Raw genomic sequence first — 13,681 nt, 5'->3', positions numbered from 1 at the left:
GAATTAATCAAACTTCTTTGTAAATCTTTATAATTTAATGTAAGATTATTATGGCAGAATAAGAGTTAAAATATTTTGGTATATTATATTTTGGCTTGTTGTTTTGATTCTTTTTATCCTTTTTTGGCAACAGCCATCATTAAATTTCTTTGAAATCAATCATTTAAATGGTTAGAATTTTCATCCTCAGAGTTAACAGGCTAAAGATGAATGTAAATTAACACTTGGCCATGGAGAAACTACTTAAGGTGGTACCCAACACCTTGACTAAAATTAATTTGGCTCGTTTAATTTTCATAAAATTTTGACAAATTATTTACCTTCACCCTGTGAAAAAAATATAAAAATTTCAAAAAACTTGAAACAATCACTTTCTTGGAAAAAATTGGTTGGATATATTTCAATTTGACAAACACTAATTTTGATCATTAAAAAGCTATTTCCCTGTAGTGTTAGGTACCTCCTTAAGTATGACTTTATGAAATTTCCTTTTTGTATAGGATTCAGTTCAAATTTCAGGAGGTAGAAACCTAATGTCTCAGAGAGAGAACATAAAAAAACTAATGTGTTTTTTTTTGTTCATTTTAGGCTAAAGCAAAAGCTGAGGGACTCTGGAATTTATTTTTACCAAAAGAGTCTGACCCAGAAGGCCACTATGGAGCTGGATTTACCAATGTTGAATATGCATTTATGTGTGAAGAAATGGGAAGGTCTATGGCCGCACCTCTGGTAAGAACAACAAGTAATAAGTTGGAAACATTACATTCAGGGGGGTTTAAAATCAATTTTGCTATGAAAGGAATCTCATCGAAATATATGTGTTCATGTATTTATAATTCTCTAGTCTATTGGTGTATGGTAGCAGAATATGTAATAGTTGTTTTATTATTTGCTTTAAAATTCATCCTTTTCTAGTTTTTACTATTTTATACTTTAAAGACCTCTTTAGATGCCTTTTGGTTTATTGCTGTCATTGGGTTGCTGTCTCATAAGTGTATACCAGGTACTTCCTTTCCGGACAATATGAGTATTTGGGCCATATAGGTATTTTTTCTATAATATGCATTAGGAAAACTTTATAAAAAAACAATGATGGCCTCATAAAAATGTATCATTTACAATTCGAAGGATATATAAACATTTAATATTAATGCCAAAGTTAGTTTTCATCGCTAATTGTATTCTTGTATGTATGTGTAGGGTGACATTAACTTCCACACGTTACCGTAAGTTTTCTTCGGTCCTGGATCGTTCCGATGTGTGTAAGGTGTTTTAAGATGCTCTATATCTCCAATATCATAACATGACTGAAGTACATCATATCACCAGATAACTTTTTAGAATAAACTAGGGTTCATTCCGATGACGTCATTCAATTTTAAAAACAAAAACATGTAAAAGTATCAAAATTCTGAACTGCTAATGCTAAGTTATAAGTTTCAAAAGTAAGCAAATTATTAGACTCTTTATCCTGCATGTCATCTTTCACATCAGTTTATAGTAAAACAGTTGATATCTTTTGTAACAGATATTTTTTTTGAAGTTATCTTCCCAAGTCAGTATTTTGCTATTCACTGAGTGACTCGTAATGACACATCAGAAATGACCATAGGTATACAATGTGTTCCTATCGTTTTGACTAGTAATAAGATTTACTGTGTGAAACTGCTTATTTAATTTAGTTAAGGCCACACCAATTTAATTTCTTGTTCTACGGATTTTTGGACTCCAAAAATTGGGGCGAGCAAGCGATTTGAAAATTTTAATTAAAAAATATTTAATTTGAAATTTTTTTAGATGAAGCTGGAAAAGTAAAGGCGAGCAATTATAATTTTTTGCTGTAAACATAAAATAGTAGGTTTTGACAATATTAAAACTCAATTTATGATCTGTACTTTGACATTTCTTTAATTTATAAAGTATTTTTTCCCTGTTCACCATGTTCACCAAGAAATAATTGTATAATTAAATCTGGTCTATGTATGTGTGACTGACAATGGGCCAATTCTCCATCCCCCTTAATGTTATAATGTAAATATCCCTTTTATGAGGGGTCAATATATTATTGTCATAATATATTTCTTTGTAGAAAACATCTTTTAGTACAAACGGGCTAATATGTTCCCAAAGAACTATATATCTATCTTGTATTAAATGGTCATAACATGTCCAAGAATTTTGTAATATTCCTGGACTTAAAGACATGTTAACACATTTACTTTATAAACAGTTTATTTAATATTATTCAAAATAAGTGGACCCCTCTTTTAGAAAAATTGTTTAAAATATGATGTGAGTAAAAAAATCTAAATTTTCAAAGGTTTTGTATATACATGTAGTAGCACTATACAAATCCTTGGTATTTCTATTTTCTTTTCTACAACAGTAAAATAACCCCTTGTCTGAGGGAAGGTTGTTCACAACATGATAATAACAAACTCAAAGTACAGCCTTTTACACAGGGCTTTGATCCAGACCAAACAGCAAGCTCTAAGGGACCCCACAATTATTGGTGTACACAATTCGAACAGGAAAACCAACTATCTAATTTATATATCCAAACGGGAAAATACCAATGAACCACATCTACAAACGATAACTGCTGAACGACAGGCTCCTGAATCAATCAGGACAGGTACATAAACATGCAGCGGTTATGCAACAACGAACATTTTTTGATAGGGAATATAAGTAAGGGGAAAGAAACCAATGTTATGTTATGTACAGGTATTTCCGCTGTTATATATTTATATCGGAGCACTCCCATTTTTTATGCTAAAACAAATATTCTCACAGATATTTACACAGTGTTATGGGGTGCTTGTAGGTTTAAAATTGTTATAAACAGGTTGGAATGTGATTTTAAAAAACAAATGTTGATATCTTTTTATATTTACAAAAAAAAACGGTGCGGGAAATGGACATGATTACATTTCCGGATGCGTGAAGCGGGAATATAAAAAAATTAAAAAAATCTATTTTGAAAAAAATTGGTGGGCGGGTCCGTCGAACAAGGAATTAAATTGGTGTGGCCTAATCTTGTTAAGTTATTTATTTTTGATACATCTGTAGTAGTGTCTTTTTTAAATGACGTTACAACTAGAAGAACTATATGAAGAGTTTTAAGTATTAAAGTAAACCTGTTAATTACCCCGACCATACACGTACCGTCAGACCATACGCGTCCTTCATAGAAAGTGCGAATTGTAATTTTGCATACAATTCTTACAACATTGTTTTGTTTTATAATTTTAATATATTAATACCTTTTGCCCTACAATTTTTTGTGTTTAGCTGTTTTGAGTCATTTTGGTGGCAGTATAATTCCGACATTTTCTAAGTTAACTGGTGTAATTTTTTTTTATATATATATAAGTCAAACATCCTAAGTTTTACCTTTTCATGATGATACATATTTGCGTTATATTTCTACTCAAGGAAATAAAAAACTAACTTTAGATTTTATTCATTACTGAGCAATATCAGGTTCTGGACTGATTCTAAAATATAATTTATAAACAAACACCAGAGCATTAAAAGACCTGGATTAATTTGACCTCATTTTTGAAGTATATTGTCATTTTGAATTTTCCAGGTATTTAACTGTAGTGCACCGGATACAGGTAACATGGAAGTTTTAGTGAAATATGGAACAGAGGAACAGAAGAGACAATGGCTAACTCCATTACTGAATGGGGAAATGAGGTCATGTTTTGGAATGACTGAACCTAATGTAAGTTTATTTGTTTTGTTTTTTTTTTAAATTAAAGGAGTGTACAATGTATTCCTCATTATTGCTATTTTACGAAATTTTCTTTTGATCTTACTGACTGATAGTTTTCTTTCTCAGCACAGTAGAGTGATATGAAAAATTATCACTAGAAACTAAGGGCACACGTGCCGTTGTCAATAAAATTAACAACTTCGTCATAGCCTAGGTAAAATAGCGATAAACTGATTATCATTGGTCATCTCAACCACATTGCTTTTCTCACTTTGTCTGTACTGGCTCAAGCTAAAAAATCAGTCCCGTTGAGATGGCCAATGATAATCTATGGTCAAGGAGTCGTTTAATGCAAAATGTTATGTTTTCTCAAAATTCAGCTAACAATATGAAGAGAAAAGTACAAATATGTTAAAATGCTTATACTTTGCTGTTAAGTGTGAGCCTGTTAGACTCTTTGTTGAAGACCATACTTTGACCTTATAATGGTTTACTTTTACAAATTGTAAATTGGAATGAGAGTTGTCTCATTGGCACTCATATTTCTATTATGATTAAGGTGGTACCTAACACTACAGGGAGATAACTCGGTAAAATCAGCAAAACGTTTTAATTACGTTGTGTGGTTAAGGTAATATTAAGCTTCTCAATGATCAAAATAAGTGTTTGTCAAACTGCTATACAACCAGTGAAATTTTTCTGAATAAACGGTTGGTTCAAAGTTTTTGAAGTTTTTATATTTTTGTCAAAGGGTCAAAGTTAATACTTTGTCAAAATTTTAAGAAAATTGAACGAGCCAAATTAATTTTAGTTCAGGTGTTGGGTACCACCTTAATATTACGAATAAAAAGGTTATCTTTATTAATTATTTAGGTTGCTTCCTCCGATGCTACAAATATCCAGTCATCAATTGTCAGGGATGGTAACCAGTATGTTATCAATGGTAGAAAATGGTGGACGTCAGGTAAAAATACACTAAATATTGCTTAAAATAAAAGCACCATAATTGAGGCTTGGATGTCTAGGGGTTCTTGAACACTTCTGGGTTTTTTTATTGTGTTTTTCTCTATTCCTTATGTATTTTGTCTATTATTTCTCTATATCTTAGGACCCAATTATTTTCTGTTTTTAATTTTTTTGGACTATTGTTCTCTTGTTCATTTTATAGGGCCTATTTTTTTTTTTTTTTTTTTGGGGTCAATTATCCCCTATTTTGAGAACCCCATCCAAACCCTCCTAGTTCAAGTATTGTCATCAACTCTCCAGGTATTGATGAGAGCTACAATCATAATTTTTGTCGAGCCTGCAACTTTTGTTGCAGAAAGCTCGACATAGGGATAATGATACGGCGGCGGCGGCTACCATGGCGGCGGCTACGGCGGCGGCGTTAGCTCACTTCTTAAAAGCTTTATATTTTAGAAGGTGGAAGACCTGGATGCTTCATACTTTGTATATAGATGCTTCATGTTATGAAGTTTCCGTCAGTCACATGTCCAATGTCCTTGACCTCATTTTCATAGTTCAGTGACCAATTGAAAAAAAAGTTCAAATTTTTTGTAATGTTGAATTCTCTCTTATTATAAGTAATAGGATAACTATATTTGATATGTGCGTACCTTGCAAGGTCCTCGTGTCTGTCAGACAGTTTTCACTTGACTTCGACCTCATTTCATGGATCAGTGAACAAGGTTAAGTTTTGGTGGTCAAGTCCATATCTCAGATACTATAAGCAATAGGGCTAGTATATTCGGTGTATGGAAGGACTGTAAGGTGTACATGTCCAACTGGCAGGTGTCATCTGACCTTGACCTCATTTTCATGGTTCAGTGGTTATAGTTAAATTTTTGTGTTTTGGTCTGTTTTTCTCATACCATATGCAATAGGTCTACTATATTTGTTGTATGGAATGATTGTTAAGTGTACATGACTAGCGGGCAGATTTCATGTGACCTTGACCTCATTTTCATGGTTCAGTGGTCAAAGTTAAGTTTTTGAGTTTTGGTCTTTTTATCTAATGCTATATGCCATAGGTCAACTATATTTGGTGTATGGAAATATTTTATGATCTTTATGTCAGTCGAGCAGGTTTTATTTAACCGTGACCTCATTTTCACGGTTCATTGCACAGTGTTAAGTTTTTGTGTTATGGTCTATTTTTCTTAAACTATAAGTAATGTGTCAACTATATATGTTGTATAGAAGCATTGTTAGCTGTACCTGTCTGCCTGGCATGGTTCATCTGACCTGGACCTCTTTTTCAAGGTTCATTGGTCTTTGTTTAGTTATCTTGGTTAATGTTAAGTTTATGTGACAGTTGTAATAAAGCTTAGCTTTATACTTAGGACTATCAACATAATATCAATGATTAGTATAGAAGGCGAGACATTTCAGCGTGTGCACTCTTGTTGTAAAATCTCCCTATTTTTTTATAAAATGTCCTTTTTTCAATTTTATTTTACAATTTAAGGTAGCTTATTTTTTCCTGTAAAAATTGAGAAACTGTCAAAATATTGTTTGAAAAAAATGAAATGTGGGGAAAACATCAATGATACAGCTACCAAACAACATGTATTAGTTTACAACAATATAGAGTGCCCTAAATAATTGACATTTTTATTCATTAATGCATATTCAACAGTATCATTTTTATGCCCCACTTAGGAACATCATGTTTTTTTGGTCTGTGGAGTCGTTTGTTCGTCTGTCACACTTCAGGTCAAAGTTTTTGGTCAAGGTATTTTTTACGTAGTTGAATATAAAAAAGAAGATGTGGTATGATTGCCAATGAGACAACTGTCCACAAGAGAAAACAAATGACACAGACATTAACAACTATAGGTCACCGTACGGTCTTCAACAATGAGCAAAGCCCATACCGCATGTAGTCAGCTATAAAAGGCCCAGATATGACAATGTAAAACAATTCAAACGAGAAAACTAACAAGCCTTATTTATATAAAAAAATGAATGAAAAACATGTATACAACACATAAACAAACGACAACCACTGAATTACAGGCTCTTGACTTATGAAAAGCACATACATAACTAATGTGGCGGGGTTAAACATGTTAGCGGGATCCCATATCTCCCCTAACCTGGGACAGTGGTATAGAAGTACAACATAAGAACAAACTATAAAAATCAGTTGAAAAAGTTCAGTCAACTTGCAACTTGGAATACATGTTCCCTATAATATGATCTTTTTAATTTTAATGCCCTATTAGATTTTTGAGACCAATTTTACAGTTCAATGAACATAAAAAATGATAGTGCGAGTGGAACATCCATGTACTATGGACACATTCTTGTTTTTAATGATTTCTTTAAGACATATATTTCATAGATGTATTGTTTTTTTCAGGTGCCATGCATCCAGACTGTAAACTATGTATATTTATGGGAAAGACCAACCCAGAAGCTCCTAAACATAAACAACAAAGTATGATATTGGTTCCCATGGATGCACCAGGGGTTACTATTGTACGACCTCTTACTGTATTTGGTTACCTTGACCAACCAGGTTTGTATAAATTATCATCACCTCATATAAGTTTTGTATGATTTTTTGCCTTGACCTGCAAGTTTGTAACTGATTATCTACTGTTCCCATGAATACATCAGGAACATTAATTTATTAAGCTTCATGTGAGCATATTTTACAATGTAATGCGATTCTGTTTATTGACTACCTTGAGAATTTTACATGTTACATGTATTGCCATTTATCTTCACATTATTTTTCAAATCCTATGAATCAGAGCTGATATGAATAAAACCACATAAATTAAGATATCAAATTGAGGTTACCACAAAAACCATCTGTTCATTTGGAACAACTCTTACCTTTAGTATAGCTTTATGCATATCAGCTCTGAACTTCCTGAAAGTTGGTATCAAGCTTCAAAGTGAAACCAATTACAGTGCATATATGAACTTCAGTTTAACAAATTGCAAATACACATTTACTTTAACTTAAAGGTGTGTGTCATATTTCTTGTTATAATTATTTTCTTTTATTTTGTTGTTTTTTTGTTTTTCTTTCACTTATCAATAGGCAATGTTTACTTTTGCAATTCTAAATATATGTGACATGTGATATTAGAATAATCCTATTCATGCTTTATCAATAAGATGCATGCAGTGATCAGCTATTAGCTGATATTAAGGGATGAAATGATTGCGACACTGAAAGTCAGTAGCTTTGTAATATTAGATGACCAATAAATGTCTAGGACCTTTGTATTTAAAAATCTAAAAATCATCTATTAAAAACAAACTTGAAAGAGATAGTCAAAGGAAGTTTGGTAAAAAAAATTGAAAGGAATGAAATAACATCATAAAAATACTATCATTGTATCTATGAAGTATGAACCATCTATTTCTATGTAAGCACAACACAACAAGTAATAACTTAATTTTGGATGTAACACATCTTCTGATTGGCTGACGTTATTTTGTTATCAGTCCATAGACATAATTTAGTCATGTGACCGTGACGTCATCAACGTTTTTTCATGGTTTTCTACGGTTTGAAATGGAATTTAGAATTGAATTATAATAAATGATTCGAAATAACATAAAAAATGTGGTGCACACTGTTAAATAACGCGCTATGCGCGTTATTCAGTGTGCACCAATTTTTTATATTATTGCTTCATAGACAGAAAAAATATTACAGTCATTCCTTAAATAATAAAATAAAGGCATAAGTATACCGGTGTTCAAAAGTTATAAATTCATTTAGAGAAAACAAATCTGGGTTACAAACTAAAACTGAGGGAAACACATCAACTATAAAAGGAAAACAAATGCAATAAGCTATTAAATGATACATATTAAATAGAAATATATTTCGTTTTTTTTTTTTTAGCTGGACATGCAGAAGTCTTATTTAAAGATGTGAGAGTCCCAGCATCAAATTTGTTATTAGGAGAAGGAAGAGGGTTTGAAATAGCTCAAGGTAGACTCGGTCCAGGGAGAATACATCACTGTATGAGACTGATAGGCCATGCAGAGAGGGCGCTAGAACTTATGTTAGATAGGGTAGGTATTTACATTTATCTGATAGGCCATGCAGAGAGGGTGCTAGAACTTATGTTAGATAGGGTAGGTAGTAAAGATGTCACATTAAGCTTGTAAAGAGAAAGATATGTATTAATGTTGGTACCAGGTGGCCAAAGGTCAAAGTTTCAAGTACAAAATTAGATTTGGCACCAATTTTTAAAACAATGTTGTTTGATTTATCTTATGATATTACAAAATTATCTTAACCAACCAGTTGAGCAAAAAGTAAAAAATTATGAAAACCTTACAACAAATACAAAAAGAAGATTTCTACTCAACACTTTACAAGCAGAATATCTTTAGGATATAGTATCCCATATGTTATATTTTTTTAACAATTTCAGACACAAAACAGAGTGGCGTTTGGTAAACCATTGGCAGCTCAAGGAACAATACAGGCAGACATAGCTGAGTCTAGAATTGAAATAGAACAAACAAGATTACTGGTCCTTAAAGCAGCTCATATAATGGATATGTATGGTAACAAGGTAAGACAGGGATCTAGTGTGTTGGTAATTAAGTGTTACAGTCAAGGTTATTGAATATCTTTGATGTGGTTTATACTCAAACTTTAAGGAAATGGAGATAAAAGGGCAATGAATTCATAAATACAGAAAAAAACCCAGATGTCACCATGGCCAAAGGAAAGACCACAAAATACTATACAGTTACCTTAAGATTGATCCCACCTAAACTGAGATCAAAGTTAAGTGCTATGAAAGGGTCCGAAGTAGCTGCAATTTGTGATGTGTTTGGTCTTCTTAACTTGTGCTATTTTGACAAAATTCACTTTAGCCTAAGTGTTTTGATGTGGCTTAATACCCCAACCAATGTAAAATGAGACATAGGTAAAAGATCATATCAGCTAAGATTTTACATATGGTATATAACTTTACATCTAACTTTAAAGCTAAGATATTCACAACATTATAAATCCAAACATGAAAAATAAGATCATGGAATAGGAACCAAATATTTAGGATGATTGAAAAAGAGAGTGGCTTATGAAAGAGATTGGTTTCGATATGACCTAATTAGAGTTTGTATTATTGCCCTTGGCCACCATTTTGGATGAGTTAACTGTTGACTTACTAAATTTAAATAATCAGCACATTCAACTCTGATTAGAGATCTTTACTAGAGTGTAGTGATTAATCAAATAAGACTAAAAGAAATTACTTTTATATTTATTTATAGTTTATTATATAGGGAATCATTGAAGCATGACTGGTGCGGGCCCCCCCTTCGGTCAGTCAGCGGGCCCCCCCATAGGAAAAGTTCTGGATCCACCACTGATAACAAGTTTTATATGGTTGATTTATGATAAAGTCCAAAATAACAACAAAAGGGAAGTAACTGTTGCTTATATTTACATCTTTATGATCTAGGATGTGGTGCAAAGAATTTAACTTTTTGATAATAGTTGTTCAATTTAAAATCATATATCATTAGATAGAGAATCGACAGAAAATAAATAAATAATCAGTGTATAATATGTATACTTCTGCATTATAGGTTGCTGCACCAGAAATAGCTATGATCAAAGTATCGGGCCCTAACATGGCACTCAGAGTATTAGACAGGGCTATACAGGTAATTGAAATTATTATTATTCTGCAAATTTTAGGTACATCAGATCATCTCCATATTGTTCCTACCCCGGTACATACATGTGATGGACTGTAAAATTCAGATCAGGAGATTTGGAAATTTTGGTCAGGAGATTGGACCTCAGATCAGGAGGTTTTTTATCGACATATTTTTCGTCGTAAAACTAACCGTATGATGTTTTTTTTTCTTCAATCTTCCTTGTGAATGGCATTAGTTAAAGTCTGCATATATTAAGGAATAATTGAGAAGAATCTTTTTTTCTTTTATTTTACGATGAGAATATTTTTTTCTTTTGTTTTACATTGTTGATTGCTGATGAGAATCTTTTTTTCTTTTGTTTTTCATTGGCATTGGCTTGAGATATAAGAGAGATTAATGCTATACATTTATTACATAATAAATAAATAATAAATTAACAAACATTGTTGATCTTTGTCAAATATTTCTGTTGTTTTGAAACTGGTGTCTTTGAAGACGGAGATAACTGTCGTTTTGGCATTTTGAACACATAATGGTGTACAAAATAATGAATTTGCTTATATAATTTTTCAGTCAGCTTGTGTAGCAAACAGCTCACATTGAGCTGAAACCATTCCTTTTTCCAGTATTTTCATCTCGAGATTTTCATATACAATAAGTGTTTTTCTTGGCATCAAAAAACTTCCGATAAATTTTTGGACAACAACATTCCATTTTCCATCAATGCCGGTATTTATCGGTATTTGCCTTTAATCATCCTTGGCGTGTGCCATAAACAGAAGCCACATCGAGTAATTGATATACAAACACCTTATGATTGTTCAATCAAACTATTATCACTTGTTAATTAGCCTTTAGCGAGAAATAAAATCTCCACATGTATGTTGCGTAATCAGGTAATGTCAGTTACACCGGATACGTTCGATAAACCTCCTGTTTTTACGACTTAAAAAATCTCGGGTTTTTACGATCTCAATGATAAATTTTGTAAACAAAATAGTAAAAATGGCGACTGAAAATTATCATTCATGAAATTTTTTCTACACGGGATTTTTTTCTCTTCGACGGGAGGACGGGAGGGGACCCCTGAAAACGGGAGTTTTGTACTCCCGTCGGGAGGTTCACATGTATGCCGGTATCATTTTTTGCTCACTATTATCCTTCATCAACAATATATATAAACACACACTGATAAATTATTTATAAAATTTTACTAACAAGAAAATTGTTATACAGTTAAAGTTAAAGACTTTTCAGTAATCTCTCAATTAGATGCTTTTATTATAAAGGTTTGAAACACAAAAAAATTTAATGATTGGCAGTGAACTTGGTAAAAATTAGTGTCATATTTCGGTCTTAAAAGGCTGTTAACTCTAATGCATTGCTGAGTAATTTAAAAAAGTGTGTTTATATACCCGACATACATATATATATATATTACTTGGAATAGTCCTAACTAAATAACCGTTATCATAAAGGAATCTACTATACAAGGCCAGTTCAATGTTTTTATATTTCTTTTTATTGTATAGAAATTTTATTTTTAAGCTTAAAAGATTACAATTTTTACATAAACCCATGATAAATTATCAATTTAGTACATTGTAACTTCTTTTAAGAAATGCATTTTTATACCCTGAAGAGTTGAAGGCAAACAATACTACAATTTCATAATATACAAAATGCAAATTTAATGTTGAAAAGACGAAATGTGATAAATCTAAATTCAAAAAGTTCAAATATTGTAGAGTTATCTCCCATACCAATTGAGCTGGCTTTTCTGGGTTTTTTTCTTTTTCATTTCATTAGAACAAGTAAAATTTTGATAAAATCATGCATCATGATTTTGAATTTAATTCCTTTTCATTAATCATATTGGTCTTAATTTATTGAAATTTCAGTCCCATGGAGGTGCTGGGTTATGTGACGACTATCCACTGGCTATGTTTTATAGCTGGGGTAGAATTCTAAGATTAGCAGACGGTCCAGATGAGGTCCATAGACGTACTATTGCCAGATTAGAATACATGAAATTTAACAGTTCTAAGCTTTGATCAGGTGCGTTAGTCTGCTTGATCTGTGGTGGATTTTAAATAATTTTTGACTAACAAATTTGCATGTAGAGTTTTTTAGGTTTTTAGATTGATATGTATTATTTTTTTTTTTAATCTTTTGTTTTCATTTTTTTATTACTGGTATTCTTTTTCTAAGGAATGAAGACATAGAATGGGGGGAAATATATATTTATTATATACATATATGAAACTACCATTGAATTATGACAGCTTTATAGCTTCTCATCAAGGTAGCAAACCAATAGTTTCATACAATATTCATGCTGCCATCTTGAAGTGATTATGTACATTATGTACAATTTTCATTGGTTGCCCTATGATGTTTGAAAGATTCTGTCGGATATAATGAGATATATAATGAATTTTTGCTCTGGGCAAGTGAGACATATTAATGAAAAGGAAAAAAATATAGAAGGGATTGCTAAAGAAGTTAGTGAAAGACATTTGTTTATGAATTTGTAATGAGTGTTATATCCTATTTATTAATCTACACATCCTTCCATCAATCACATACGTATTTGTTACTTATGTTATATTACCTTATATTTATGTTAGTTATTTATATATACATACAACCTTCACCCCTTCTTTCCAAATTTAAAAAAAAAGAATTTTCCTAAATGTTGTGTAGATGCAGTAAAATGCGTCCTTTAAAGGCCTTAAATGTGATGTTTTTTCTCTGTTTTATCTTACCTTACACTGAAGGTATGTGTAAGCTATTGCTATCATTTATTGTGGATTAATTTATTTTCATGGATACCAATTTTTTCGTGGATTGAAGAAAACTGCCACTTTCATGAATATTTAATTTTATGTTTTTGCCAGTCTAAATACAAGGCAATAGAAAATTTACAATTCGTTGAAAATTTTAATTTTTAGTTCCCACAAAATCTATGAAGATTGGTATCTTATGAATATTAATGAATCCACTTTAGTGTCTGTTATAAGTCCCAATATTCCTTTGGGTATTTGATTTTCAAAAAACTATGTCATTTATGACTGCCATGCAAAAAAAAAAAAATACCACATGGCTGCTGTAACATGGAAATTAGATCATACAAGATAACTCAATCTTCTAGCTATTATAGAAAAAACTGCCCCTAGAGTATATGATACACCCTTATCGTGCATTTTGAAATTGTTTTCTTAGAGGTAAAACTATTGTGATAAAGATAACTGTTAAAAGTCCAATAATTCTGGAATGACGGACATGTCAATCTTGAAA

General features: G+C 31.6%; 1 protein-coding gene across 4 annotated transcripts in view; it reads left to right on the top strand.

Annotated features, from left to right (window-relative positions):
* The window catches only part of LOC139528383 (acyl-CoA dehydrogenase family member 10-like), a 113,209-nt gene that overhangs the window by 97,469 nt on the left and 2,059 nt on the right, over window positions 1–13,681 (top strand). For 3 of the 4 annotated variants that reach the window (XM_071324351.1, XM_071324353.1, XM_071324352.1), the window contains 8 exons: window positions 589–729; window positions 3,596–3,733; window positions 4,598–4,688; window positions 7,089–7,247; window positions 8,598–8,770; window positions 9,136–9,279; window positions 10,307–10,384; window positions 12,283–12,439. In XM_071324351.1, coding sequence (XP_071180452.1) covers window positions 589–729; window positions 3,596–3,733; window positions 4,598–4,688; window positions 7,089–7,247; window positions 8,598–8,770; window positions 9,136–9,279; window positions 10,307–10,384; window positions 12,283–12,435 — 1,077 coding nt within the window. In that variant the 3' untranslated portion in view covers window positions 12,436–12,439. The remainder of the gene's footprint in view (window positions 1–588; window positions 730–3,595; window positions 3,734–4,597; window positions 4,689–7,088; window positions 7,248–8,597; window positions 8,771–9,135; window positions 9,280–10,306; window positions 10,385–12,282; window positions 12,440–13,681) is intronic. The other variant, XM_071324354.1, reaches the window with a different exon arrangement.

Source organism: Mytilus edulis, chromosome 6 (genome assembly GCF_963676685.1).
Source record: "Mytilus edulis chromosome 6, xbMytEdul2.2, whole genome shotgun sequence".
NCBI lineage: Eukaryota > Metazoa > Mollusca > Bivalvia > Mytilida > Mytilidae > Mytilus > Mytilus edulis.
The sequence above is the reverse complement of the archived record's forward strand: the minus strand, read 5'-3'. Positions and strand labels throughout refer to the sequence as shown.